The 26,599-nt window shown below is 49.7% G+C and overlaps 2 protein-coding genes across 7 annotated transcripts in view; one reads left to right on the plus strand and one right to left on the minus strand.

Annotated features, from left to right (window-relative positions):
- Nucleotides 1-15,051, plus strand: LOC308671786 (transmembrane protein 87A-like). 4 transcript variants are annotated; one of them, XM_081334226.1, is made up of 20 exons: nucleotides 1-163; nucleotides 1,369-1,435; nucleotides 1,544-1,635; nucleotides 1,854-1,964; nucleotides 2,267-2,323; nucleotides 2,572-2,766; nucleotides 4,235-4,322; nucleotides 4,758-4,822; nucleotides 5,768-5,951; nucleotides 7,036-7,135; nucleotides 7,919-8,018; nucleotides 8,130-8,201; nucleotides 10,154-10,262; nucleotides 11,204-11,262; nucleotides 11,941-12,044; nucleotides 12,210-12,292; nucleotides 12,647-12,705; nucleotides 12,901-12,959; nucleotides 13,292-13,322; nucleotides 13,585-15,051. In XM_081334226.1, exons 1-20 carry the CDS (start codon nucleotides 32-34, stop codon nucleotides 13,624-13,626), a joined length of 1,809 nt encoding a protein of 602 aa, XP_081190352.1. In that variant the 5' UTR covers nucleotides 1-31; the 3' UTR covers nucleotides 13,627-15,051. The 4 variants fall into 4 exon arrangements, with proteins under 4 accessions (XP_081190352.1, XP_081190349.1, XP_081190350.1 ...); XM_081334223.1 differs by having other exon boundaries at nucleotides 13,292-15,051; XM_081334224.1 differs by lacking the exon at nucleotides 8,130-8,201 and adding an exon at nucleotides 9,185-9,253 and having other exon boundaries at nucleotides 13,292-15,051.
- Nucleotides 14,945-26,599, minus strand: part of SYNE4 (spectrin repeat containing nuclear envelope family member 4) — a 14,354-nt gene continuing 2,699 nt past the window's right edge. For 2 of the 3 annotated variants that reach the window (XM_081334228.1, XM_081334229.1), the window contains exons 2-13: nucleotides 26,244-26,544; nucleotides 25,189-25,339; nucleotides 23,105-23,281; nucleotides 22,316-22,453; nucleotides 21,883-22,077; nucleotides 21,201-21,480; nucleotides 20,305-20,381; nucleotides 19,204-19,279; nucleotides 18,384-18,541; nucleotides 17,757-17,867; nucleotides 17,181-17,242; nucleotides 14,945-16,529 (exon numbers count right to left, since the gene is read on the minus strand). In XM_081334228.1, coding sequence (XP_081190354.1) covers nucleotides 16,310-16,529; nucleotides 17,181-17,242; nucleotides 17,757-17,867; nucleotides 18,384-18,541; nucleotides 19,204-19,279; nucleotides 20,305-20,381; nucleotides 21,201-21,480; nucleotides 21,883-22,077; nucleotides 22,316-22,453; nucleotides 23,105-23,281; nucleotides 25,189-25,339; nucleotides 26,244-26,374 — 1,776 coding nt within the window. In that variant the 5' untranslated portion in view covers nucleotides 26,375-26,544 and the 3' untranslated portion in view covers nucleotides 14,945-16,309. The remainder of the gene's footprint in view (nucleotides 16,530-17,180; nucleotides 17,243-17,756; nucleotides 17,868-18,383; nucleotides 18,542-19,203; nucleotides 19,280-20,304; nucleotides 20,382-21,200; nucleotides 21,481-21,882; nucleotides 22,078-22,315; nucleotides 22,454-23,104; nucleotides 23,282-25,188; nucleotides 25,340-26,243; nucleotides 26,545-26,599) is intronic. The other variant, XM_081334227.1, reaches the window with a different exon arrangement.

Consider the following 26,599-nt stretch of genomic DNA (forward strand, 5'->3'; position numbering starts at 1 on the left):
CCGGGCCACGTGACGCGCGGGCCGGAAGAGGATGGCGGCGGGCTGCGGCGCGCGGAGGTGGCGGCTGCCGCTGCTGCTGCTGCTGGCCGGGGCGGCGCTGGGTCCGGAGCCGGCCGGCGGGGCTGCGTCGGAGCCGGGCCGCTGGAGCCGGACGATCGGCGGGGTGAGCGCGGGGGCGGGGCCTGGCGCGACCTGTGGCGTCACCGGGAGGGGAGGGGGCGTCGGGGAGATCCCCGGGAGACCCCCGCAGCCGCCGCCCCCCCTCATCCTGCACGGCGCCTGGCTCGGGAGAATGGGCGGGGTGGTGTGGCCGGCGGCTCGAGGAGGGCCCGGCTCGCTTCCCTCCCACCCGGTCCACCCCAGCTAGGCTAGATGGCCTCGGGGTGCCCCCTGCCTTTAAAGGGGCCGCCTGGTGGGGGTGGACAGCCTGGAGGACCCCTGGCCGGCCTTCCGAGGAGCTGCCCTAGGAGAGTCTGCGTCCTCTCTCTGGCCCCAGTGGGGCTGGGGTCCCTCTCTCGGCCACTGTTGGATGGTTGCCCCTCCCCCGCCAAAGACCCCAGCAGCCTCCCATAGCAAGTGCTTTCACAGGGAAGACAGACAACTTTTTTTAATCAATGGGGCTGGGCACACAGGTGGTCCTCCACTTACGACCACAATAGTGTTTCACTTGCTAAACAAGGTGGTGCGCAAGGGAGTTCCGCATAATTTTATAAGCTTTTTTGCCACGGTTGTTAAGCAAATCAATACTGTCTTTAAATGAATCATACGATCATTAAGCAAATCTGACGTCCCCTATTGACCTTGCTTGTCGGAAACCGGAGGGGAAGGTTGCAAATGGCAATAACTTAACAACTGGGCCTCCTGCTCAAACAGGGGGTTGGACTAGAAGACCTCCAAAGGTCCCTTCCAACTCTGCACTCATCTGTTGCCATTGGGAAAAGTTATTTGCATTTATTTGCTCTTCTTACCTTAGTGTGGTCAAACCAGTGTGGGAACCATTTCCCCTACTTTCTCTTGGTTGGTGAGAAATAACTTGCAATCTTGAGCAGGAAAAGCACCGTCTGTGGCTAGTGAAAGTCCCTCGCTGCTTTTTCCAGCCACCAACATTCAAATCCCCCACTCGCTGTTAACCATGATAGCTTAGCAGGATGCACGAATCCGGTATAAGAACTCTTGGTCTGATGACCTTTGTAACACGCCTCTGCAACAGGACATTTTTATTGTTCAGATTGTAACCTGCCAGGAATCTCTCAATTGCAGCAGGTTAAAATAAAAGTTGAGTGGATAAAATAATAGGCGTTGGTTATCAGCTGCAACTCAAGCCCTTTTGTGGGGTGACCAACCCTTTTTGGTGTTCTTGTCTTGCAGAGCCAGGGAGAGAAGCTGTTTTTCTTCTCCAAGACGATGTTTAAAGGGACTTGGATTATCCTCAAATGTAAGTGCCGAGCCTCCTGCAAGCAGGATAATTAATTTGAAATTGGGACTAGCTGGGGGTTGCAGGATTCATATATATATATATATATATATAAATTTATATTGACAGTTCCCCAAGAAGTCTGCAAGGATTGGGAAGGGTTCCTGAACGTGACCTGGTACCTCCGCAGTTCCCGCTGCCACCATGAAATTTATATAAATGTGAGACGCTGATCTTCTCGGGGTGGATTTCGGGAGGAATGGGGTGGGGAGGGCTGGAAATCCCCCCACCCCAGGGGCTCGGCAGGAAGGAAGCCCCCTCCGCAGGGCTGGCTATCTGGGCCCACTTCAGAGATGGTGGATGGGTTGAGGTTTTTGAGTGGGTGGGCTCTTAGCTCTTAGTAATTTCCACCCTTTTTTTTCTTTCTTCCTTCTTTCAGGAAAATGAAGCTTTGACCTACTTGAGGTATCCTGACATTGAAGCCAGTGTCGCTGGAGATGGCCAGTACATCTGGAACTTCACCTTGGTTAAATGCGGCCAGTTTCACAAGGTGCAGATCCAGCCTGCACGACTCTCCAGGGGTGGCAGAAAAGCACCCTAATCAAGGGGGGGAACACATCCACTAACACGGGCAGGGCAAACCACTGAGTATAAGCAGGGAGCAAACCCCCCTCCCTTCCGCCACTGATGAAGTTACCTAGTTGGGTCGTGAAATGTCTGCAAGGAAACCGCCAAACTCAGAGAGCACCCAGGACCCCAGAGTGGGGAGCTCGTAACGTAGTCCAGGTTGAGGGGGAGCATTAGTTGGAGGGTCCCAAGTCATAAGACTGTCTTTTCTCCTTTCTCTTTCAGTTGAGTGTCCAGGAACTCCCGCATGCGAAAAAGTTGAAGCACCTGCCAGTTAAAAAGGTAACCCCGATAGGGACACTTTGGGGTTCTGGCAATGGTGGAGACGAAATTGATGGGGAGGGGCACAAGTTCGCTTTCAGTGCTGTTATAACTTGAACGGTCACTAAATGAACTGTTGTAAGTTGAGGACCACCAGCAAAAAAAGGTCGTACATCTTCGCTTTAGGGGCTCTGCAATAGATGGGACGTGGGGGTCCCCCCCTTCTTCGCTCTCCTGACTTCTGCTCCGCTCCCCTCTTTTCTCTGCAGCCTGCTGTGCAAAAGAGAGAGGCTTCCAAAGCAGCAGAAGAGAAGGAAGACGAGAAGGAGAAGGGGTCCGGCCCCGCAAATCCAGAGGCCCAGAAACCCATCGAGACCAAGGACGCAAAGCTGTCTCTCTCGGCCGATGGGAAACCGACAGAAGACCCCAAGAAGAAAGTCAACGGGACCAAGATAAAGTTAGAGGTGGGTGGTCTCCATTCCCCCGGGGCCTTGCAGTGTGTGTGTGTGGGGGGGGCAGTCAGAGAGCTCCTCCGTGGGCCCGGCTGAAGTGGGGCACCAAGCTTCCTTTTTGGTTAGGACCTTATTTGAAGTCCTTCTCGAGAAATGTCCCCTTTTACGACTGCGGGAAATCTGTCCAGCCAAAGACCTTCGAAGCTGTCCCCCAGGGACGCAGAGGGTTAGTTCTTTAGCCTCTGCTCCACCTTTCCCAATTGGAGGCCTCCCAGATGTGCCTTGATGGCCACTTCCAGAATTAATCCCTCCCTCCCTCTGTCCATCTTGTATGGCTGCCCATCTCCAGCCAGTGACTCTGAGTGGCAAGCAGTCATAAAAACAATTCAGACAATGCCAAAAAAGGAGAGATGCAATCCAATCCGCAGCCAAGAATGAACTTATTTAAGTTTTTAATTTACCTGGTTTTTATCTTTTAATGATTTTTAAGCCGCCCAGAGTTACCTTGAGGTAAATTAGGCAGCCAGTAAATTTTACAAATAAATAAATTTAGCAGCCAAGAGATATTATAATTGGTTACTGTCAACATAACTAGGAAACGGGACCCTCTCTCTCTCTCTCTCTCTCTCACACACACACACACACACACACACACACACACACTCAAGACCCCAGGCCCAGGCGTATAGCCAGGTCTTCAAGGACTTCTGAGAGGGCAGCAGAGTTGGGCACTTCCTGATCTCTGAAGGGAGAGGTTCTGGAGGACGGGCTGTGGTGGAGAAGGTGTGTCTCCTGATGCACCACCGGCTGAGATTCCTTGGCCAAAGAGCCTCATGGAAGCTGCAGATCCAGCCTGTCTCTAGAGCGCCGTTCGAGGCTTTGGAGCAGAGGTCGTCTTCAGAGGTGGAGAGATGCTGAGGCTGACTAGTGTTGGAGGTTGGTGCTCCATAGCCTCCATAGCCTTCATAACATCTAGAAAAGGACCATTGAGTGGGCTAATGCCTCCTTAAGTAATACCAGCTGCCTGCAATTAGTGCAGGTTCGAGTCCCACCAGGCTCAAGGTTGACTCAGCCTTCCATCCTTCCCAGGTAGGTAAAATGAGGACCCAGATTGTTGGGGGCAATTAAGCTGACTTTGTAATAATGCCGCTTGGGGTGTGTGTGTGAAAGCCCTAATAAGCAGGCATATACATAGAATGAAGGCTACTGCTAAGTTTGTAAGCTGCCCTGAGTCTTCAGAGAAGGGCGGGATATAAATGGAATTAAAATAAAAAAATAAAAATAAAATAAATAAAATGGAGGAAGGTGGTATAGACCACTCTATGGATCCCATTTCCTGCTGAGAAACCGACCAACTGCTGTCTCTGCTGCTTCTCCGTAGGCCTGGGTGTTAAGGGTGATATGGAAGAAGGTGATCCATCCTGTGTTGCAAGCAGCTTCTCGATTTACCTGAAATATGTATTTTTTGTCTCTGCTCCAGCCCGTCACAATTGCTGAGACTTGGAAAGATGGCCCGTACGTCTTCATCCTCAGCATCACGAGCCCATCGCCCAACTGGGAACTCTCGAGTGAGTGATGGACCAAGCAAAAAATATCTTCTGATTTAAGTTGTCTTCACACGCAGAGAAGACTATTATATCCTCTTCGAAGGAGACTTCAGCTGGGGTGACTGGGGGCGAGGGTGCTTCTTTTCCAACAGTTCTGTCCCTCCCACCCAATCTCTTTTGGTCATGGGGTCTCCTGCCCAAGACTTTGAGGAGGCCACTGGACAAGGATGGATCCAAGCCTTTCTTGAATCGCCCTTGTCCTGGGAAAGGAGTGGTAACTTTCAGAGGCTGTGCTGGGGTGGGATACAACTGCTCTGTTTTGAAGAGCTGCCTGGCAGTCCAGGAAGGTTGAATTGGAGTTCCATCAGGGGCGTCTTACCTCCTGCTTCTTCTCCAGAAGTTGCTAGTCTTCTGTGAACTTTTTCACCTATGTCTTTTTCCCGTTCTGCCTTGCAGTTGACGTTCAGATGAAACATCCTGAGTACGTATACATCTCTGCCTCGGAATGGCCCCTCAAGGTGGTAAGTTGAAGACCCCGTTTTATGGCTCGGGAGATGGATGAGCACAGGCCATCACGGCTTGTTTCTCCCACCGGGCCTCGGTTTCTCTAACTCCTTTCTCCAAATTTTCCCTACTTTTGGACACTCAGTGGCCACTGTTTTGATTAGGTACTGAGGGGCTCAGCCAGTTAGTAGAGGTGAGAGCCATTGATGGCCTCTTCCGTGGTGACCCACAGCAGAAGGGACCCTGGCCCATGGAATGGGGCAGCAGGGATCCTCTGATTCCTGTGGCTTTGGCAGCCACAGTCTACCATAAGTTACTGGGCTATATTTGACAATATCTCTACAAAGAATATTCTCTCCGTCATGCAAGTATTCCTACTACAGGGAGTCCTTGACTTACCCCTTGCTTAACGACCATTCAGTTACGGCCTACCTGACAAAGGGGACTTAGGGCCTAAACCTGCAGCAAACGAAGGCCTCACTTGACAACCGCTGCCAAAAAAAAAAGTCATAAAAGTGGATTACTCACGTGACTAACTCATTTTACAACCCTTAACGACTTAACAAGTACAATGAGCAAGACTACCTGTATTACGTTGTATTTTCTTGCCTGTGGTTTTGCTGTGGCGGTTTTTCCCAGTCTCAGCAACTTGGAAGATGTGTGGACTTCAACTCCCAGAATTCTCCAGCCAGTTTTAAATCCAGACATCATCTAGTCGGCTAGCATGAGGGCTGAGGAATTCTGGGAGTTGAAATCCACAGGTCTTAAAAAGTTCAATACCATGCTAGCTAGGGAATTCTGGGAGTTGAAGTCCACGGGTCTTAAAATTGCCAAGATTGGGAGAGCCCTGTTCTAGAGGCAAGTTTGGCCCATAGTTTAGGGAGTAAGGGTGGGCCCCTTCTGTCCCTTCACCCCGCAACCTTTGCTCCCTTCATCCATGGTGGGGTTCCTCTTCCCCCCAGTTCTACATGGTGATGTGCATCGTCTACGTGCTCTACGGCGTCTTGTGGCTGAGCCTGCTGGCCTGCTACTGGCGAGACATCCTGCGCATCCAGTTCTGGATCGGCGGCGTCATCCTGCTGGGCATGTTGGAGAAAGCCGTCTTCTACGCCGAGTTCCAGAGCATCCAAAGCGAGGGACAATCAGGTGGGCAGAGACCCCCGGTCTGCAGGGTGGGGTCAAACCGATGGCTCTTCCTGCTTGCTCAGCGCAGGGCCCTCTGGGCGGACTGGACTACAACTCCCAGCACCTACCCGCCTCACTATAAGGGGGGGATGGGCATTGTACTCCAATGGATTTAGAAAGCCTCGGGTAGGAGAGACCAAGGTTGTCTATTTCTTTATCTATTTACAGACGGTCCTCAACTTACGACCACCATTGAGCCCAAAATTTCTATTGCTAAGTGAGATAGCTGTTAAGTTCATTTTACTCCATTTTACAACCTTGCTTTCTATTTGTTAAGTGAATCACTGCAGTTATTAAGTTAGTCACACGGTCGTTGAGTGAATCTGGCTTCCCCGTTGACTTTGCTGGTCAGAAGGTCGCAAAAGGGGATCACCGGCCCCCAGGACGCTGTGGCCGTCCTAAAAAGGAGTCAGTTGCCAAACGTCCAAATTTTGATCACATGGAGATGCCACAATGGTCTTAAGTGTGAAAAGCGGTCATAAGTCACTTTTTTCAGTGCTGTTGCAAATAAGCTCTTGTAAGTTGAGGACTGCCTGTATTGCATTTATCGGCTGCCCATCTTACTGACAAGCAACTCTGGGCAGCTTGCAAGGCTCATAAAAACAGGTACAAAATATTAAAATGTTAAATATTCAATAAACCAAAGTATAAATAAGTTTTTTTAAAAATGTATGGGCTAATTGAAAAACGTCCCCCCTTTGCACAGTGTTGGCCGGCTGTCCAGTCTGCCTCGCCATTTCAGAGTAGGATGGGCATGGTTGTTGATTGGGGAGGATGGGTGTTTGGGTCCTTTTCCTCCATGGGGAGGATGGGTGTTTCGGTCCTTTTCCTCCATGGGGCAGCCGTTTGAGTAAGCAGGGGGTCGGCTTCCATCTCTGAGAAATGGTGCCGGGTCTCCTGCTTGGGCGGAGGGTTGGACTAGATGACCTACAAGGTCCCTTCCTACTCTGTCATTCGATTCTGTCCTGTGCCAAGGTTGGGCCCCGTTTGCTCCCTTCCAGGCTGGTCAGCCTTCTTCCCCTCTCTGCTCTGCTCCTTCCTCCAGTTCAAGGGGCCGTGATTTTCGGGGAGGTTCTGTGTGCGGTGAAGCGGATGCTGGCCCGGGTCCTCGTCATCATCGCCAGCCTGGGATACGGCATTGTCAAGTGAGAAGGACGGAGGGCACGAGGGCGGGATGCCCGGGGCACGGACGGAGGGCACGGCAGTCAGCGGGGGGATTTGCAGCCCGGCCCACCTCGCAGGCTTGTGGTTTGAGGGGGGGAAGAGAAAGAGGAATGCGATCTCTCTCGCTTTGAGTCGTGCAGAATAAAAGCAGCTTCTAAAACTTGTCATCTTCCCAGAGACCTTGAAACCTGTGTTTATTGTCACTTTTGTTTAATGGCATGAACCAGGGTCAAGAACCCCTGGTTATGTTTGTCTTGGTCATAAACAGCCGGAGTTCAGCTTAATGGCCGGATTTGTTTCCTTGTTTACATCCTGCCTTGTTTTTATAAACATATCAAGCAGTGGACATACTTAATACTCCTCCCTCCTCCTCTTTTCCCCACAACAACCCAGTGAGGTGGGTTGGGCTGAGAGAGTGACTGGCCCAAAGTCGCCCAGCTGGCTTTCATGCCTAAGGCAGGTCTATAATTCACCATCACCTGGTGAATTAGCCCAGAGTTGCCCAGTTGGCTTTCCTGCCTGAGGGAGGACTACAGCTCACCCTCTCCTAGTCACCCAGCCGGCTTTCTTGCCTAAGGCAGGACTAGAACTCCCAGTCTCCTAGTGATTGACCCAAAGTCACCCAGCAGGCTTTCATGCCTGAGGCAGAACAAGAATTTACAGTCTCCTGGTCCTCGGCTTAAGACCTAATTACAGTAATCCTCCCCCCCCCACGATCCAAAATCTTGACCCCCATCGTGATGCCCTCGGCTTCTCTCTCGCAGGCCGCGCCTGGGCGCCCTCCTGAACCGCGTGGTTGGCGTCGGACTGATGTACCTGGTCTTCTCCATCATCGAAGGCGTGCTGCGGGTGAAATCTGTAAGGGTAAGGGCTTGGGGGCAAGTGGGGGTGGGCCGGGGGGGCTGGGAGGGAGCCTTACAGCTGGGTGGGCCAGGGTCTGCTCTCTCTCAGTCTCTGATTGTTCCCTCACCCCAGGAACAAGCTAACATAGTCACCCTTTCCTGTGAGATATTTCTTGCTTTTGTGGACTCCTGTATCGTCTGGTGGATATCCTTTGCCCAAAATGGCCACCCTGCTCCTCTCTCTTATTTTCAGGGTGTCCAGCGAGGTTAGGGGGGGGGAAGGAGAGGAATCTGGCTTTGCCAATAGAATTAGACACAGACACACACACACACACACACACACACACACACACACACACACACAGAGACAGACAAAATTAAGTGGCTTCTCGGTCAGTAAAAATACACCCAGAAGAGACCCCTGGTCCTAGATGAGTTAACTTATTAACTTATCCACTTACTGACTGACCGACCTATTTCCAATTCGCACAGCCACTCATTTTCCCCACACTAAGAAGGGAACCCCCCTCCCCATTTTAGACAGTGGAAGATCATGAATTTGGGGCTTTCCAAATTCCTCCCCTGCGTGGTTAAAACCTGGGTCTTTCCCCAAATGTGCACAGTGTACAGGGAATCCTCAACTTAGCGACCAATCGCTTAGTGACGGTTGAAAGTTACAACCGGGCTCCCCAAGGCTACTTAACAACTCAGTTCTGAATTTTCAACAGCAGGGGGGTGGGGTGGGGTTGCACAGCCATGTGACCTTCTGTTGGGTGCTCTGCAACTGGCCTCACTTTACGTCCATTTGCAGCATCTCACGTGGTCAGGTGACTCCCATTTTACAAGAGTTTTGCTTTCAGCCAGCATTTGCTTCTGATTTTTGGCCAAACCGGCCCATTGTGTTCACTTTATGGCCATCATAAAAGTTGTAACATTGGGTCAGTCCTGTGAATGACCTGCTTTACAACCATCATGGTTATAAGTTGAGGACTAACTGTAAGCGGGCTCAAATCTCACAAGTGGGTTTGAAAGCCGCCAACTCTTTCTTTCCTCAGTCTTCTGATCCTTTCCCTGTAACCCACTGACCTTTGCGGACCGGTTATCCCCCACCCTGTGTCCCCTGTTGCTTTCTCTCCTCTCCATCATGTTTTTTTTTCTCCTTCTCTCCTTTCTCTCGTTTTATCCCAGGCTCAGGATGATTTGGTGCTGCTAGCAGCCATCCCCCTTGCTCTGCTTGACTGTGCTCTCTGCTGGTGGATATCCTCTCTGGTCCCGGCCTGCCGGGGGGGGTGTCATGTGGGGGGGCTCTGGGTCCCAGCCCTGCTTCCTCCTCCTCCTCCCCAAACGGTCAACTTGTGGGCTTTCGAAAGAGAAGTGGGTGCCCAGGCAATAAGCTCTGCTCATCTTGAGGTGGTTTCCGATTGGGGGTCGGAGGGCTTCGTTGAGTTCTCTTGACTCCTTGATATGGAGCTTGGAGATCCCTTAAACGTGAGCTAGTCTTGTGCTGCGGCAGCCGGAAAAGCTAATACAATCCTTAGTTGCATAAACAGGCACAGAATCAAAATCACATGAAGCGTTAGTGCCGCTTTGTAGCGCCTTAGTAAGGCCACACCTGGACTACGGCATCCAGTTTTGGTCCCATTACAAAAAAGATGTTGAGGCTTTGGAAAAAGCACACAGAAGAGCAGCTAAGATGATTAAAGGTCTGGAGACTAAAACATACGAAGAATGGCTGCAGGATTTGGGTTTGGCTAGTCTAGAGAAAAGGAGGAGGACTATGGGGGACATGATAGCAGCGTTCCAATATTTGAGAGGCTGCCACAAAGACTTCAATTCCCAGAATGCCTTGGTGCCTGGCTCAGGAATTCTGGGAATTGAAGCCCACAGGTCATACAGGGGCCATAGTTCCCCACCTCTGCTGTAGAGGGTTTGGGGGGGCCACAGAGTCACAACAGTGGCGGTTGTCCATTTCCAGTTTTGGGTGCAAAGCTTCCCTGATGGGCCCCACGCTAGTTTGGTTTTTAACCACCAAGTTACAGAGTTCTCTCTGGAGAAGCGCCCAGGTTTCCCTTCTCTTGAGAGAGACTCCATCTCAGCATCTCCCCTGCTTCCTACCCCCCACCCCACCGCCATGCTGTTCTCCTTGACCCCTGGCACATCCTGATCAGCCTGGTGCAGACCATGAAGCTGCTGAAGCTGCGAAGAAACCTGGTTAAGCTCTCTCTCTACCGCCATTTCACCAACACCCTCATCTTCGCCGTCATAGGTGAGACGGGGCCTGGGGTTGCTTTGCGGGGTGGTGGGGGGACCCACTGCCTTCTCGTTGCTCAGGTTGGGGGGGGCAGGACTTGCTTTGAAAAACAGGTTTGGTCTAGTAGTTAAGGCGCCAAACTAAAAACTAGGAGACAGTGAGTTCTAGTCCTGCCTCAAACGAATGAAAGCCTGCTGGGTGACTTTGGACAATCACCAGGAGGCTGGGAATTCTAGTCCTGCCTTTGGCATGAAAACTGGCTGGGTGGCTGGGTAATCACCAGGAGACAGTGAGTTCTAGTTCCACCTTAGGTATAAAAGCCCGCTGGCTGGCTTTGGGCCAGTCACCAGGAGACGATGAGTTCTAGTTCCTGTCTTAGGCATGAAAGTCAGCTGGGCCACTTTGGCCCAGACTCTCTCGGCCCAACCCAGCTCACACAATTCTTGGAGGAAAACAAGGAAGAATGTGTGTTGGATATGTTCACCGCCTTGAATTACTTGTAAAAGTAGAAAAGGATACAAATAAGATAAATAATGAATAAATTCGGGGGGGGGGGGGAAGGAAGGTTACATTGCCAAAATCAGGCAGACCTAAGGCAAAAGCAGGGATGAAGTTGGATGAAAATCACTGGGTGCTGCTTCCTCAGCAGCAGACGTGGCTAAGATCACAATGATTACGTCCTTCAGACATTCTCAGCTTTAAAATTAGAAAAACCCCAGGTTTTCACAGCGCCCTGCCGTCTTATATCTGCTCCAATTTATTTTTTAAAGCTCCTTGCTATCGTCTTAAACCCTCCGGCATTCATCAGATAGGCCGGGAGCAGGATATTAAATCCCTTGGTTAAATTTTAATTCCAAAGACTTCCTGCTGCCTCCAGGAGACGCTTCCCGCGCCCGTCGCTTGGCTTCCCGCCCTCCTGCAGTCAGCCGCAACACGTATTTTCTCTCTCTCTGCAGCCTCCCTGATCTTCATCGTCTGGACCACGAAGACCTTCCATCTCGCCACTTGCCAATCCGTGAGTAAGCAGGCTGCTTTCTCCCCCTCTTCCTTCTTTTAAAGCAGGGGTCTTCAAACTTTGGCAACTTTAAGACTTGTGGACTTCAACTCCCAGAATTCCCCAGCCAGCCCCTGAGTTGAAGTCCACAAGTCTTAAAGTTGCCAAGTTGAAGACCCCTGTTTGAAGGCCACAAATAAAAAATAATAAGTACAAGTTGACCCTTGCATCATTGAAATTTTGTTCCTCCCAAGTTTTGGGGCTCTGAAGGAAAATTTATACAGGTAGTCCTCAACGTAGGACCACGATTGAGCCTAAGCGAGAGAGTCGCTAAGGGAGTTTTGCCCCATGTTTTACGACCTTCCTCGCCACCGTTGCTAATCGAATCCCTGCGGTTGATAAAGTTAGTAACCCGGTCGCTAAGTGAATGCGGCTTCTTCCCCATTGACTTTGCTTGTCGGAAGGTCGCAAAAGGGGATCACGTGACCCTGGGGACACTGCAGCCGTCATAAATATGAGTCAGTTGCCAAGCCTCTGAATTTGGATCACGTGGCCGTGGGGAGGCTGCGACGGCCGTTAAGTGTGGAAACGGATCACAAATTGCCTTTTTAGTGAGCTTGTAATTTCGGTTGTAATTCGAGGACTATCTTTAGCTTCTCGGGTTTCCTACACAGTGACCTGTCCTGTTTCCTCTTTTAGGACTGGCGAGAACTCTGGATTGACGATGCTTTCTGGAGATTCCTCTTTTCCATTCTTCTGCTGGTGATTATGTTCCTGTGGAGACCCTCCGCCAATAATCAAAGGTGCCGGGACTCGAACCCAGGGCAGCTGTCTCTGTCCCTTGCCCACTGGGCGTCCGTGTTCCATGCTCCTCCCAAGGGGAGGAAGCCTTTCTCCTTCAGAGGAGAGGGAGGGTCTCCCACGGGGGAGCCCCCAGCCCCATCTGATGCCCCGGCCCCTCCCCACAGGTACGCCTTCATGCCGCTGGTGGACGAGGGCAGCGAGCAGGAGGAGGAGGGGGAAGACGAGCAGGTGGTCAATGAAGTCTTCGGTAAGCCTTGCCCGGGGGTCTCTTCCACTCCACGGCCCCGGGACCCCGACTCACTCCGGTTCTTGAAGCCCAGGCCGGGTCCTGCTGGCGGGCTGGCCTGGCCCGCCTTTGCTCAAATGGTCAGTGAGCGCTTGCACGCCTCTGGGTGTGCCGCCCCCTGCCCCCCCCCCCCCGCCTTCCAGCTGATCTCTTGGGATCTCCTTGTGGGAGACGTCTCCGCCAAGAGAAAATGTTGCCCACCTGCGCTGGTTCTAGATTGAGCTGATCTGTCGGATCTGGGAAGGGGGGGTGTCTTTGTCCTCCTCCTCCCCCTTTGGTCTCTCTATTTTGCTAATTCTCTCTTTTTTTGCCCAGGGATGAAGATGAGGGGGGGGAAGCCGGAGGTCAACGGGATTTTGAAAGGCAACCGAGTGGTAAGAATCTTGGATGAAGATTTCCTTTCTTCTCTTAATCTTCCTTCTTGTCCCTCTTCTCCTCCTCTTCATCCTCGTTCTCCTTTTCCTCTTTCTCTTCCTCTTCCTCCTTCTCTTCTTCCTCTTTCACTTCCTCCTCCTCCCCCCCCCACCCCCAATCATGGGCTTAAGCTCTTTCCCCTCGTTGTCCTCCAGATGCAGGATGAAGACTTGAAATGGGTTGAAGAAAACATTCCCTCTTCCATGGCTGATGTGTGAGTCTTTTTTTGGTTCGAGATATTTTCCCTGCGTTTGGGTCATTGGGCTCCCGACAGTTCTAGAAGAAGATTGCACCGTTGAAAGGATTATGATGTAAACATTTTAATTCCTGCATTTTAGTCCAAAAGCTTAGAAGAATCTCAGTGAGTCTTTCTTGGTTTTTTTGGATCACGGCAAGAAAAACTTCCATGAAATTAGGTACTTCCAGAGTTCAACCTAGCCGTTAATCCATGCCATAAACCGAGAATTTTTAGAATTTTACTGTCAACCGTCTTGTCAGCCATCTTTGTGTATTTGTAACCCACATTCCCTCTCCTCTCTCTTCCAGCATGTTGCCTCCATTGCTGGACTCCGATGAGGTAAACCTGCCGTTTTTCATCTTTTCCCCCAAAGTCCAAATTTATTTAGTTATTTGTTCAATTTCTGCAGCCCCTCCGTCTCAGTCAATGACTCTGGCTCACCAGCATGCTGGCTGGGGGATTCTGGGAATTGAAGTCCACCCCTTTTAAAGCAGCCAAGTTTAAGGCCTTCTTTAAAGGAGGGGAAGCCGCAATTTGGGAAGGAGCCGTCTGGCTGAAAAGCACAAAAAACTAATTTCTTTTCTCCTTCTTTCCACCTTAGGAAATAGTGACTACAAAGTTTGAAATGTCCAAGATGGAATAAAATTGTCGTTGTGGCCAGTTGCTTCGGCCGCGCTCAGTTTCTGACGGGTTTTGTACAAAGGAGGCCTCGGAGAGACCCTTTCCTCCTCTCTTCCATTTTTTTTCTTTTTCCAACTGGTGTTTTGTTTTTTTAAAAAACATATATACATATGGTTTTTATCCATATATATATATATATACATGAGCGTGCACACACATACAAAAATACACACACCTATACATATATATATATATTTGTAAATGGTTATAAAAAATTATTTTGTTACTTTCTGCATTTCTAATCCTGGAGTTTTGGCCGGACAAGGGACTCCTGACCCACCTCCTGCTGGAGAGGACGACAGAGAAGAGCAGAATTCCCTTCCGGGCCCAGTTTTGGGGACAGGTTTTTTTCCCCCTGCAATCCGGTGAACATCTGGTGTTTGTTCCCAGCGACCACAGCAGGTTCTTCATGTGAGGGTCGGGTCCGAGTGCGAATGCAGAGCAAGAGAGAGCCCCGCCAACTGCTGAGTTGCAACTCAAGCCTCTCCGTTACAGACTGGACGCTGACCGGAGACTGAAGGGGGTCTCTGTCCATCTTCGTCTGCAGGATGGTAGGCGGGAGAGGGCGAGGCGGATAAAATGCCTCTTGTCTGTTCTGAGGGAGAAATGGGCTGTGGGCTGCCCACACCTGGCCGTCCTCCATTTGTAGACGAGGGGCACAAGTCAGCCAGAAAGACCCTGACCCCTGGATTATACAGATGTGTTTGGGCCAGAGTAACCTCTGACTCCAGATTTAGCAGAATTGAGCTCCGGAAACTTCCTTGGGACGGGGACGGAAAGCAGATTTAGTGCCAGAACTGCCGAGGTGCTACCGTATTAAAAGTTCCCGCACGGGTCGTCTGCACTCAGTGTTCCCAGGCAGGATTGTGACTGCAGGGGTGGAGCTGTGTTGGCCGTCAACGTGGCCTGGTTGCATGGCCAAGACCTTGAGACCAGGTTGATTAACGTGGCATAACAAGACCGTCCGCTTCATCCTTCCTGGCTATTGGGGGTAACGCGTGACGAAAAAGATTCTCTCTCTCTCTTTGTATCTCATCCAAAGCACCTTCTAAGTTTGCCATGCCCGGCTTTGGTCCCTTCCTGCCTCCCAAGAGATTTGGGGCCCAGAGAGGCACAGTCAACAGGTGTCCGGTCATGTTCACCCTTCCAAAATTGCTTTCCAATTTCTGAATTTATCTGCACTGCAGCAATCATATCGGGAAGCAACTGATGACAGGTTTTTTTTCCCCATTTGGGATCCAATCTAGAGAACTGGGGTGGGCTGGTGAAGGAGTGGCAGATTAAGTACTTATTAATTTATTTTCAAATTGTGAATATGACTTTGGAGAGAGAAAGCCATGAGTGTTTAATGCAGTAATATTTTTAAAATAAACCACTATCCCACTAATCGGTGTACGTCTCTTGATTTATTTCAGCTTTCGCTGAAATGTTGCCTTAGCTGGGAGTTCATTTAAGCATTGAGCCATTTAATGCAGGGGTGAGGAACTATGGCCCCTTTCTGACCTGTGGACTTTAACTCCCAGAATTTCTGAGCCAGAATTCTGGGAGGTGAAATCCACAGGTCAGAAAGGGGCCATAGTTCCCCACCCCTGCATTAAATGAACCTTTAGGCTAGATTTTTATCATGCACTTTGCTAAAAAGTCACGTGAACCAGAACATTAGAAGACAGAGAAGGAATTCCTTGGATTGGTGGTGGATAAATCAGATTTCCCTCTTTGCTCCCACAGATATTTTGGACAAATAAAAGTATAGTAGTCAGTTTCCCTAATAAATTCTTTCTCAAGCTTGACAACTTTTAAGATGTGTGGATTAAAATTCCCAGAATTCCCCAGCCAGTATGCTAATGAACTTTAAAAATAGCTGGACTTCCATCTTCCAGAATTTCCCAGTTGGCATGCAATTCCACATGAAGAGAGTTCAGTTCCCAGAATTCTGGGAGTTCCTGTGGAATTCTGGGAGTTGAAGTCCACTCATCTAAAGTTGCCAAGGTTGCCAAGCTCCATCCTTGCATCTTCAGGGTCTCTCAGATACTTGGAGCTTTCAGGTGGGGGTCTTTTTTTGAGGGCCAAATGTGACATTGGTGCCATTTCCTGGCTCACATCTGCTACCTGCCACAACCATTCACACAATCAGACCTTTCTATTAGAAAGTGGCGGATGCTAAAGGTACAAACAGGTAGCCCGTGTACAAAACTACCCATCTTCCAAAGCTGGAAGTTACACCCCCCCTCCAAGTCAAAATGGATCTCCTTTGAGAAACCTGCCCAGTCCAGAGCAGATGTTGCTGCAGCTTCATTCACCACAAGCTCCTTCAAAGGTCAGTAGATGCCACCTGGGCACTCAGGGCCACAGGTTGATGTCCTGCCTCTGCACGGATGAAAAGTCAGCCCCATCTTTGCACTGAGGTCTACTCCGAGGTGCCTCACCAGACTTAAACCCAAGCTGTCTCTCTTCCTGAAATTGTAGCTATCTTCTGGATCTCCTGATCTGGAACCCATCTCCGAGCAGATGCAGGCACAGCCCACCCAGGAAAGGCAACTTCTTGAAAGTCCAGAAGAAGCTGGTCCCGCTCCTAGGAGCCCAGGTTGTCCCCCGCAGGACTCTCCAGTTTAGTTGACTGCACTGTCCCCGTTTCCCAACACCCTCTACGTGGGAGGGGGGCCCTCATATTTGAGCATGAGGTGGAAGGATTTGGCAAAGCCGTTGGTCTGGAGACAGGGGGGCTGAGAGAGGGGGAGGAAAGAGGGCTGGCACAGCAGCCACATCAGCACCGCAAAGGTGGTGGTCAGGAGCAGCCAGAGGACGGAGGCTCTGCAGAGCTTCTGGGGCCGGGCAGAAATCTTGGTGGGCGGCTGCAGGTCACATCTGGAGAGAGAAAAGGGGGAGACGGTTTCAAGCTTGGAATTCAAACTTTCTTCCACTAAGTAGAGGAATCCTCGATTTACAACAGTTCATTTAGTGACTGTTCAAAAGCACGACCACCCTGAAAAAAGGGGGTTATGACCATTTTTCACACTTATGACCATTGCAGCATCCCCAGGGTCACGTGATCAATATTTGCACACTTGGCACCTGGCATGTACTTATGACCGTCGCCGTGTCCCGGGGTCATGCAATCCCCTTTTGTGACCTTCTGAGAAGCAAAGTCAGTGGGGAAGCCGGATTTCACTTAAGAAATGTGCTGCTAACTTGACAACTCTGGTAATTCACTTAACAACTGTGGCCAGAAAGGTCATAAAATGGGGCAAAATTCACAATTGTCTCACTTAGGAACAGAAATGTTGGGCTCGGTTGTGGTCATAAGTTGAGAACTACTGTAATCCCAGTCCCAACAGAATCTTGCTAGTGATATATACCAGAATGCAGGGAGACCCCAGTTGCATTCCTACAACACACACAGCCTGGTTACTAAACTAATCCATTTTTAAAAAAATTGTGGCAGCACAGTGGCTGAAACCGGCTGCGTTCAATCAAAACCCTAAATTATTCTAAAAAAGTTCTAAAAAAGCCACTTACTCTTTCTCAATAGTAACCATAAATTCTGCTGACTGGGAATTTTGCAATGTCGTCTTGGAGATCTAGGAAAAGGTTCACAAGATGGGGGGAAAAAAATCAAGCTTTTTTTTTTTAAACTTGGAGCTTTTAAAAGCAGCATCCACTTTTAAAATTTCCTTCTAAAACAGGGAAGTTTTTTGCAGCTGGTTCTAGTGCTTAAGGCCCCAGGCCGAAAAGCGGGAGATGGTGAGTTCTAGTCCTGCCTTAGTGACAAAAGCCAGCTGGGTGACCTTGGACCAGTCCCTCTCTCTCAGTCCAACCTCACAGGGTGGTTGTTATGGGAAAAGATGAGAAGGAAGATATGTTGGATAAGCTCACTGCCTTGAATTATTTGTAAAAATAATGAAGACGGAATACAAATAAATAAATAAATAAATAATAAAAGAGATGGCACTTGTGGCATGCTCAGGAGATCCTTGCCAATTGCCCTTCTGATCTCCCAGGCAGATCTTGCCCACATTCACTTTTGTTTCATTTCTCGTCTGTTGCTGACATGGATCCCATCAGCTTTTGTCAATAAATGTGGGTGGGCCTTACCCGTCGTTCCTTCTCCAGCCGCAACTGGCCAGTGATGAGGGTCTGTTTGCCTTTTTTCCTGGACCATCGCTGGGCCTTCTGCCTTCTAGGCTGTCCCCCCCTTGCATGAATCTGCAGAGGGAATGTGAAGAATGGGTCATGAGTCACATAACTCACTTTTTTTACGTAACTTTGAACGGTCGTTATACAAACTGCTGTAAGCTGAGGTCTGCTTGAATACAGCTTAGTCCAGGGGTAGGCAACCTCGGCTCTTTTATGGCTCGTGGACTTCAACTCCCAGAATTCCTGAGCCACCCATGCTGAGGGGAAAGGGAGAGGTTTCCAAGCTGAGCCATGATGGCTCAGGAATTCTGGGAGTTAAAGTCCACGAGCCATAAAAGAGCCAAGGTTACCTACCCCTGGCTTAGTCTATTTAAGTTTGTGTATTTTATATTCTTTTTAGCTTTTGAAATTACTGTTTGCATTCAATCATTTCCAGGCTGCTCTGATGACCACAATCGAGATCGGATTCGGTTCGGAATCCTTGCTCTGCTACTGAACTGGGACTACGGATTCACAGCTTCAGAATTGATCTCCTTTTTGCAACCTTGCAAGTTCTGACTTTGCTCCCCCGGGAGAATTGCGTACCTCTTTGGTCTCTGGCGGCATTCCCCTTTGGTTCCGGCGGTTCTGGTCCAGCCAGGTCTCAATGCGTCTGGGATCAAACCCTGTGGCTTCAATGAGTGGGCAGCAGACCCCTGTCCTGGGCTGCTGGCCGGCTCCTGGCTCCAGGGAGGTGGAACGTCCTACCCCAAAGGAACAACAGAGTTGAAATGTGCCCCAAAACAAAATTTTCGACCCACAAGCCAAGGAATCTTCAGCAACTGTCAGAAAAATAAACCTGTTTAAGTTTTTAAAGCAGTTTTCCCCTGCGGATGCAGCAGCATCACACTGTGGGCTGTGGAGGATGGACGCTGTGATCCCAGCAGAACCTGACGGTGCCCAGTTGGCTAAAGCTGCTCTGAATCAGAGTCATCGTATAGGCGGCATAAAAGAAATTAATAAATAGCTATAAGTAAATAAGCCAGTAGATGTCAAAGGCACGTTGGCAGAAAATGTGGGCTAGGGGATTTCTATGTAGAGGAAACTGCACGGGGGTCCTCATTTAGTGACCGCTGCCATTCAGAGTGATGACCGTGACTTTGCAACCTTGCTTGCACGAGCTTTGCAAGTCTGTGAAGTGAAAGAAAGCTGAAGCCGAATCATAAGCACCCTCGTGGTTCCATTTGGTGACTGCTTCACTTAACGAGCGAGTTGCTGGTTCCAATTGTGGTCGCTAAACGAGTACTAGCTGGGGAGTGGGTGAACAACTAACAGCACGCAGACATTCACAAGAACACGAAAGAGGGAACGGCTTTTTTTTTTTAAGGAAAATGGTGGGGAGTGAAAAGGAAGTTCCTGGACTTACCCCAAACATCTGTTTCCACTGGATCAGTCCCCAGGCAGCTGCAGGGCTCCCCGTCCTCTGGGAAACCGCTCTGCGCCTGTACAATCACCGGAGAATCGGGAACAGGCCAAGCACACGCTTAGAAAGGGGCGCCTCCCCACCACGACCCCCAAAGAGCTTCACAACTGTACGGTTTGTTCACAGTCAACAGGCACAATTGGAGCCCACAATTTCTGTTGCTAAGCAAGACAGTGGAGTTTTGCCCCACTTTACAACCTTTCTTGCCACCGTTGTTAAGTGAATCACTGCCTGGACTGATAGATTGATTATTGGAGTTGCATTGCAGTTCCGCATCTGGCCCAAAGCAGGAAAATAGGACCTGCTACGAACTGCGTTGTAAATTGTCCGGTGTGAGTTGGGCAGCTCTATAAATTTATTTCACAAATAAATAATAAATGCAGGTAGTCCTTGACTTACGACCACGACTGAGCCCAACGTTTCTATTGCCAAGTGAAACATTTGTAAAGTGTATTTTGCTCCATTTTATGACTTTTCTTGCCGCAGTTAGTCAACGAATCACTGCAGTTCTCAGTTTAGCAATACGGTCGTTAAGCGAATCCGGCTTCCCCCTTGAGTTTGCTTATTAGAAGGTCGCAAAAGGGGATCACGTGACACCCCGGGAAACTGAGACCGTCATAAATATGAGTCAGTTGCTGAGCATCTAAATTTGGCTCACGTGACCCGGGGGCGCTGCAACCGTCACAAATACAGGCCGGTTGCCAAGCGATTTAACTTTGAACAGGTGACCCTGGGGGGATGCTGCAATGGCCGTGTGCGTGAAAAAGGGCCATCGGTCCCTTTTCGGAGTGCCGCTGTAACTTCAAGCAGTCACTAAATGAACGATTGTAAGCTGAGGACTGCCTGTACTTAGACTATTAATCACAGGAAACCTCCCCCATCAGTGGCAGTCTACCTGTCTTCTGAAAGGCAAGTCCAGGCCAACCTAGAGCATTCCTTCCGAAAAGCAATGGCTGGTCCTCATGATTCGTTTCCACCACCGGCCCGGGGCACTCAGCCCCCTCCCCCCTTCCCCCAAATCCCCCCCCTTCCTCCGATACCCACCGCAAATTCTTCCACAATGCCGCAGCTCCAGCGCAGGGAACGGCTCCTTCGCCGGAGAGGCTCCCCCTGGCTGAGGCCTGCAAGACACGAGGAAGGGGTGGCATAATCTGAGACCCTGGGCCTCACTTTACGACCGCAGTCGAGCCCAAAATTTCCGTTGCTAAACAAGAGAGTGGTCCCATTTTACGACCTTTCTTGCCACAGTTGTTAAGTGAATCACTGCCATTGTTAAGTTAGTACAGGAAGTCCTCAACTTACAACAGTTCGTTTAGTGACTGTTCAAAGTTACAACGGCCCTGAAAAAAGTGACTTATGATCATTTTTCACACTTACGACTGTTGCTGCGTTCCCAGGGTTACGTGCTTGACAGCTGACTCATATTTATGATGGTTGCAGGGGTCACGTGATCAACTTCTGTCCCCTTCTGACAAGCCAAGTCAACCAGAAAGCCAGATTCACTTAACAACCGATTTACTAACTTATCAACTGCAGGGATTCGCTTAACAGCTGTGGCAAGAAAGGTCGTAAAATGGGGCAAAACTCACTTAACCAATGTCTCGCTTAATGACAGAAATGGGCTCAATTGTGGTCTTAAGTCGAGGACTACCTGTGACACAGTTGTTAAGTGAATCTGGCCTCCTCATTGGCTTTGCCTGTCAGAAGGTCACAAAAAGTGATCACTGGGACCCCAAAACCATCACAAGTACATGCCAGTTGCCGGGCATCTGAGTTTTGATCACGTGACCACAGGGATGCTGCAATGGTCGTGTGAAAAACGGTCACACGTCCCTTTTTTCAGTGCTGTTCTAACTTTGAACGGTCACTAAATGAGCTGTTGTAAGTTGAGGACCGCCTCCATACAACAGGTATTCCTTGCTCCTCCACCCCACACCTACCCATGACCGCACTGCAATAGGAGGAGTCTTCGTCCTGCGAGGTGGAGCCCCCCACGTCCACCGAGGGGTCCCACTCCAGGTCCGCAGCCGAGGAGTCACCGGCAGGAGCCGGTGCTCCGTAACACCGGATGGGCTGAGGGGTGGAGTGGGCCAGAAGAGCCTCGGGAATCAGGGCGGTGGCGGGTTCAGGGTCCCCCGTGTGAAAGGGCAGCGATCTTTCCGTGAAGCAGTCCGACTCCGAGCCGCTCTCTTGGTCCGACTCCCACTCGTCCTCGAAGACCTGGGGACACGAGGGACAGGAGCATTTGAGGGCCTTCTTCCCCGCTGCACCAAGCGACCTGGGCACGTGGGAAGGCGCCCCTGTGGAACTCTGTGGTGGAGAGCCAAGCTGGATGCAATGTGCCAGGTGTGGTCTTTACAAGGCATTGTAAAGTGGTACTAACACTTCCCTCGAAGGGTGAAGTAATGAAAGAAGGAAGAGGAGGTGAAGGAGAAGGAGAGGAGGAGGAGAAGAAGAAGGAGGAGGAAGAGGAACGGAAGAAAGGAAGGAAGGAAGGAAGGAAGGAAAAGAAAGAAAGAAAGAAAGAAAGAAAGAAAGAAAGAAAGAAAGAAAGAAAGAAAGAAAGAAAGAAGAAAGAAAGAAAGAAGAAAGAAAGAAAGAAAGAAAGAGTAAGTCATATACCAGCCTCATGCTGACCAGGCGCCGCTGAAACTGGAAGACCCTTGACAAGACCACCTGGTGGAAGCCAATCAGCTCCTTCAAATCTTCCTCCAAGGCCTCCGCATCCTCCGGCTGGCTCTTCTGGATCAAATACTCGGCGTGAACCACGAGCTGATCGACGTGCTCCATGTTGGTCTGGACGTCTTGCTGGAATGCCTGGACATCCAAGAGAGGCCAAACAAGGGCAGGACCCCAATCAGCCTTTTGCACAGACATCTTCAAAGAAACATCTTGGGGTTCCCCCCCACCCCCAGGACTGACCACTGAAGGATGCGAGGATTCCAGATCCAAGATTCCAGGTTGGATGAATCTTGAGGAAAATCCTGCAGGAACCAGCAAAGGTGGGCAGAGGAGCACCTGCCTATCTGTCTGCTGGACACCGAGCCCGTTTTACCTGCAGCTGTCGCATTTTCTCCAGCGACGTTCCTGCGGAGAAGTGCTCCACGTCAGTCAGCCGCAGGTCCAGCTCCATCAGCCGCACCTGGATGTCCCCCTTCTTCTGTCCGAACTCCTCCCATTGATTGACAAAATGCTGAGGGAGAAGGCAAAGCAGAGGATAACAGGCGGCCAAGAGGATCTCTGTGGCTCAGAGTTGCACTTCGGATTCCTTGGTGCCCTCTGGGCTTAGCAGTTTCCTTGCAGACGTTTCATGACCCAACTAGGGAACCTCATCAGTGCTAGAAGGCAGGGGGGTTGTGGAGAGGAGGGGGAGGGGGAAGGGGAGGACTGTGGGGTCCCTGGTGTTCTCTTAGGCTGTTTTCTTGCAAACATTTCATTATCCAGTTGGGTAACTTCATCAGTGCTGGAAGAGAGCTACCTTCCTTCTAGCACTGATGATGTTCCCCAGTTGGGTCACGAAACGTCTGCAAAAAACAACCAAGTTCAATTCCCCACCCTCCAGTCAGAGCTGAAGAAGCTTCATGGATGAGAAGCAAAACGTCTTCAAAGAAAAACCAAGAACATCTAGTTGCCTCCTGAAAAAGCACCTTTGGGGCAACTGTGTCCTGGAGGATGAGAATCTCCATAGAAACCGAGTTCAATGAGCACCCGGGACCCCACAGAGACGTCTAAGGTTTGATGGGCAGCACTGCCACTTAGGGCTGTGCCAACATGACCCCAAATCCATAGCTGGCCGGGACCCACCCAAGGCACCAGAACCGCGTCAAGGGTCCTCCGGGCTGACCTGAAGCCTCCTGGAAACCGCAGTCGCTCGAGTCTGCAATTCCTCCCAGCGCCAGTTGACCTCCTGCACGGAGGACCTCAGACGTGGACTGATGCCACCCATCCACACCAGCTGGTGGTACTGCCTGTTCAGGGACGCCAAAGGCCATACCTTCTCGGAGACGTCCTTCTGCAAGGCCTGGGGGGGCGGGGGGAGGAAAAAAAATCCCAGAAGAGTTTGCCCAACATTTGCGTTGCTAAGCCAAACATGTTATAGGGCAGAGTGTCCAGCCAGGAGGTGTCCAACTTGGGGAACTTGAAGATTTGTGGACCTCAACTTCCAGAATTCTCCAGCCTTACCACAGGGCAGCTAACAATATTAAAAGATAAAATAACACAAATACAATGTTACAAAAGTATAAATATGCAAAGTTAGCGCAGTATTCTTCAACCTTGTCAACTTTAAGATCTGTGGACTTCAATGTGAGGTGATCTCACGATGAATCGTTAAAGGTGCTTCCAAGCAAAGGCATCACGCAGAGATGCAATCATATTAGCTTTATTCAATGATAGATCAAAGAGAAAGAAATACTTGGCATGAAAGCATTCATGCCTGCATGTGAGAGAGAAATAAAATAAAACAAAACAAGCTAGCATTACATGACTAAAAAGAAGGACTAAGAGCTAGGAGAGGAGAACTGGAACTAGAAGGAGGAGAACGCTAGAAGAAAGAGCAGCCCCTCGTGCAGAGGTATTTATGGGGGGTCTTGGTCCCTCCCTGACCATAAAACTCTCTCGCCAATGGGGCTGTCGGGTCCGAGACCCTTGGCTCATCAGTGGAAGCAAAGAAGCCTCTTTGCTCCCATCTGATGACCTTTTTGGGGAACTGCCAATGGCTGGCACTAATCATCTAACATTCAATTCCCAGAATTCCACAAGTCTTAAAGTTCCAAGATTGGACACCTCCTGGTCTAGGGTCTCCTGCTTGACCAAGGGGTTGGACTAGAAGACCTCTAAGGTCCCTTCCAACCTCGTTCTTCTATTTCTATTTCCGGGACCCTTGGATTTTGCATTTTGAGTCCGTCTTCTCGCCTCGACAGACACATTCAGAGCGGGGAGCACAAAGCGGCGTCTGTTTTTCCCTGCTTGCCCCACAAAGGTGTAGAGAGGCCTCTGAATGCCGCAATTGTTTGCTGTTGCTCCTTGCGGTTTTTGGCAATCAAAGAGCTGCGTTTATCTTGTTGATCTCTGCAGATCCGGGAAGCCACCAAAATCCTTCCTTGCCAGGGAAAGGGGAGCACGTAAATTTCGTGAGATTGCTTCCTTGGATTGATGTCTTATTCAATTTATACAGCCAACCCCCTCGAATGAATGAGCCTGGCTGGCTAAGAGCGTTAACAAATATTAAAATACTAATAATAATAATTAGTAATGATAATCATTAGATAATAATTGAATTAAATAATTAAAAATAAAAAAAATACGTTTGATGTTTTAAAAAATGTGTGATTTTAAAAATATTTAATTTTTAAAATGTTTCATTTTAAAAAGGGCTTTGAAACATTTTTAATTTTTAAAAAGAGTTTTTAAGATATGCTTAACTTGAAAAGGGGTTTTAGAAATATATTTTATTTTAAAAGCATTTGTTAAAGTCATCGTTTCGATATTTATGAACAGAAAGAATGAAAAAGCAAAAAAATAAATAAAAGAGACTCACATAAAACAGGGGCCAGGCTACAGGTAGTCTTTGCCAACTGACTCGCGTTTATGACGGTCGCAGGGTCCCGGGGTCACGTGATCCCCCTTTTGGGACCTTCTGACGAGCAAAGTCAACGGGGAAGCCAGATTCACTTAACAACCGATTTACTAACTGAACAACTGCAGTGATTCGCTTAACAACTGTGGCTGGAAAAGTCGTAAAAGGAGGCCAAACTCACTTAACAAACGTCTCACATAACCACATACGTTTTGGGCTCCGTTGTGGTCGTGAGTCAAGGACTGCCTGCAGCTGTTGTCTTGGCAACCAGTCAGCTCCTGGCGAGATGGGGGGGGGGCAAACCCACCGAATACCCACGGTCAGAGCCAGAAGCAGCGCCCTCTGCTTACCCGGAACCTCCGCAGCTCCTTTCGGGAGTCGTGGTGGGAGACCAGCGAGGACCTGGGGGTGGAGGCCACCCTCTCGGCCGCCCAGAGCCAGTCCTGGAAGCGGAAGAGGCCGTCCTGGAGGGTCCTCTGCAGGGTCCAGGCCGCCTGCTCCCTGGAAGAAGGGCAGGGTGTGAAAGGCCGAGAGGGACACCCCCCCTCCGCAGCTTTCTTTCGTTCTGAATGAAAAAGGACGGGACATTTCCTGTCTGGGGAAGCAGAGGCCTGCACGGCAGGAACAACAGTCCAGCTGTTAAGTGATGTCCTTCTCCAAGGCGGAGATGGAAGATGTATCTCTGTCTGCCTATCTATCTACCATCTATCTATCTATCTATCTATCTATCTATCTATCTATCTATCTATCTATCTACCTACCTACCTACCTACCATCCATCCATCCATCCATTCCTTCCTCCTTCCCTCTTTCTTTCTCTCTTCTGTATACTCCTCTCAAGGTTTTTCATCCATGCTGTGCCAGCTCAGTATGAAAATTGGCTGATGGATGGCAGGCATAAACCCAGAAAGCCTTGCCACTGTTTCCAGCAAAATTAATTTTGTGCGTAGCATTTATTATAGCCCCGCACTCCAACAACTCTGGGTGGTTTACACAATCCCATCCAAAATAAAATAATTAAAAACATAAAGAAAACCATGAAGCCTGGACTGAAAGCAGGTAATAAAACACTGTGTGGCAGCCTTTCTCATTCAAAAAAGCTTATTAACCTGAGGTTTGGCACCAAAACTGTTTTTGGACTCTTTCAGAACCTCAAAAAACACACTCCTTTCTATGACTGTTCTACATTTTGTGTCTGTTTACTCTCTTACAATTCCTTTCTCTCCAATGATTGTAAACACAAATATTAACTCCCTTCTTGCTAATTATCCCAGCATTCACAAGGAAAACACCATTGCAGTCATGTGATTTCCATTTAGTGACTGCTTCACTTAACAACTGTCAGTCCCAATAGTGGTTGCTAAACAAGGACCCCTTGTCCTTCTAAGAACTTCATTCCCCTCACCTGATCCGTTTCTCTACTGTCGCCGTGCAAAGGTTGCAAGCAGCATTTACTGGCATCATCGGCTCCCCAGGCCATTTGCGGCAACTCTGTTTATCCGGGAAAAGGTTGAAGTTCACAGCTTCTTCCTGCATCCCAGCTGTTGGTTTCAGCCTCGTGGCTCCGTGGCAGAAGACGCCCCGAAACTCCCCTTGAGGTGTCTGAAAACTGGAGAGAACCCCAAATGCCTCCACTTTAGTCCCACTGGCTTGGAAGGAGGCAAAATCCTTTCGCCAGCCTTATTTGGAGAATCCTGTTCAGACTTCTAGAAAAGAAAGCAAATAAAAACCCAAAAAGTGAGCAGCAGAAGAGCAAAACAC

This window comes from Vipera berus (assembly GCF_964194415.1).
Source record: "Vipera berus genome assembly, chromosome: 9".
Taxonomy (NCBI): Eukaryota; Metazoa; Chordata; class Lepidosauria; order Squamata; family Viperidae; genus Vipera; species Vipera berus.

Coding starts and splice junctions, on each gene's coding strand:
- LOC308671786 (XM_081334223.1), top strand. CDS start 32: ATGGCGGCGGGCTGCGGCGCGCGGAGGTGGCGGCTGCCGCTGCTGCTG. Junction 10,263..11,203: donor CCTCATCTTCGCCGTCATAG/GTGAGACGGGGC, acceptor CTCTCTCTGCAG/CCTCCCTGATCTTCATCGTC. Junction 12,045..12,209: donor CCCTCCGCCAATAATCAAAG/GTGCCGGGACTC, acceptor CCCTCCCCACAG/GTACGCCTTCATGCCGCTGG.